Genomic DNA, 918 nt, shown 5'->3' with positions numbered 1-918 from the left:
AATGTACAATAAAAAATAAAAAATTACGCAAATTATATTAAAACTGTATTGTAATTGAAAACAATAGTATGCACTCAGTACAGCTTAATTTAAATTACATTATGTACATTATTATTTTTCCTGTACGTTAATTTTAAAGTATATTTATTGGAGACAATACATCAATCTTCTCCCATTGACAAATATTTTTTAATCTAAAAAGCGATAAACTCTTATCAAAATATAATTCACATGTTCGTTCCTTACCAGGATTTGACAACACATTAACGACATTTTGCAGAATCTCTCGCCGCTCATTTTTACTGGCGGTTTGAACTCGATTTGGCAAATCTTTTAATGCTTTCGCTAACTGTAACAAAATCAGACGTAAATAATCAGTAATTACAAAAGTATAATATGATTTCTGAACTTCCACGTGACAGACTCACCTCAACATCCGCCATATTTCTTCAAAAACCGGACTGCCCTAAAGCGTCACCTTTTATTGGCTTGAATAGTATCAAATATACTTACTATCGGAAATTGTTATTCTTTTAAATTATATGTCTTATTCAATTAAGTATAATACATAATGTACATGTACATCTCACTTTAAAGAATTGTCATCATATTATAAAATATTTCCTTTTATAATAGCATGGATAACATCCTAATTTTATATTTTAATTTATTAGAACGACTAATGAAAATAGTATTAAATTCGAAATTTTATATTGCACTGTAAATGGTATATTATATTTTTAAAGCAGAAAGAATAACAATCACAATATTAATGCAATTGCAAGTATCAAAATATTAATATTGTTAGATATCAGTTGTTTATAAATGTTATATACAAACAAGTAAATCCATACACAATTATTATCTAATTACTCATTTTTTTTATTATCTAATTTAATCTAATCTAATTTAATATTG

General features: G+C 25.3%; 1 protein-coding gene across 1 annotated transcript in view; it reads right to left on the bottom strand.

The window, feature by feature from the left end:
- LOC108574532 (eIF-2-alpha kinase activator GCN1) overlaps window positions 1–443 on the bottom strand; it is a 10626-nt gene extending 10183 nt beyond the window's left edge. The window contains exons 1-2 of the mRNA XM_017937141.1: window positions 429–443; window positions 247–349 (exon numbers count right to left, since the gene is read on the bottom strand). Coding sequence (XP_017792630.1) covers window positions 247–349; window positions 429–443 — 118 coding nt within the window. The remainder of the gene's footprint in view (window positions 1–246; window positions 350–428) is intronic.
- Window positions 444–918: the final 475 nt, after the last annotated feature.

The sequence above is a fragment of the Habropoda laboriosa genome, unplaced genomic scaffold (assembly GCF_001263275.1).
Source record: "Habropoda laboriosa isolate 0110345459 unplaced genomic scaffold, ASM126327v1 scaffold175, whole genome shotgun sequence".
Lineage (NCBI taxonomy): Eukaryota > Metazoa > Arthropoda > Insecta > Hymenoptera > Apidae > Habropoda > Habropoda laboriosa.
Note: the sequence above shows the minus strand (reverse complement) of the source record. Positions and strands in the feature narration are given on the sequence as shown.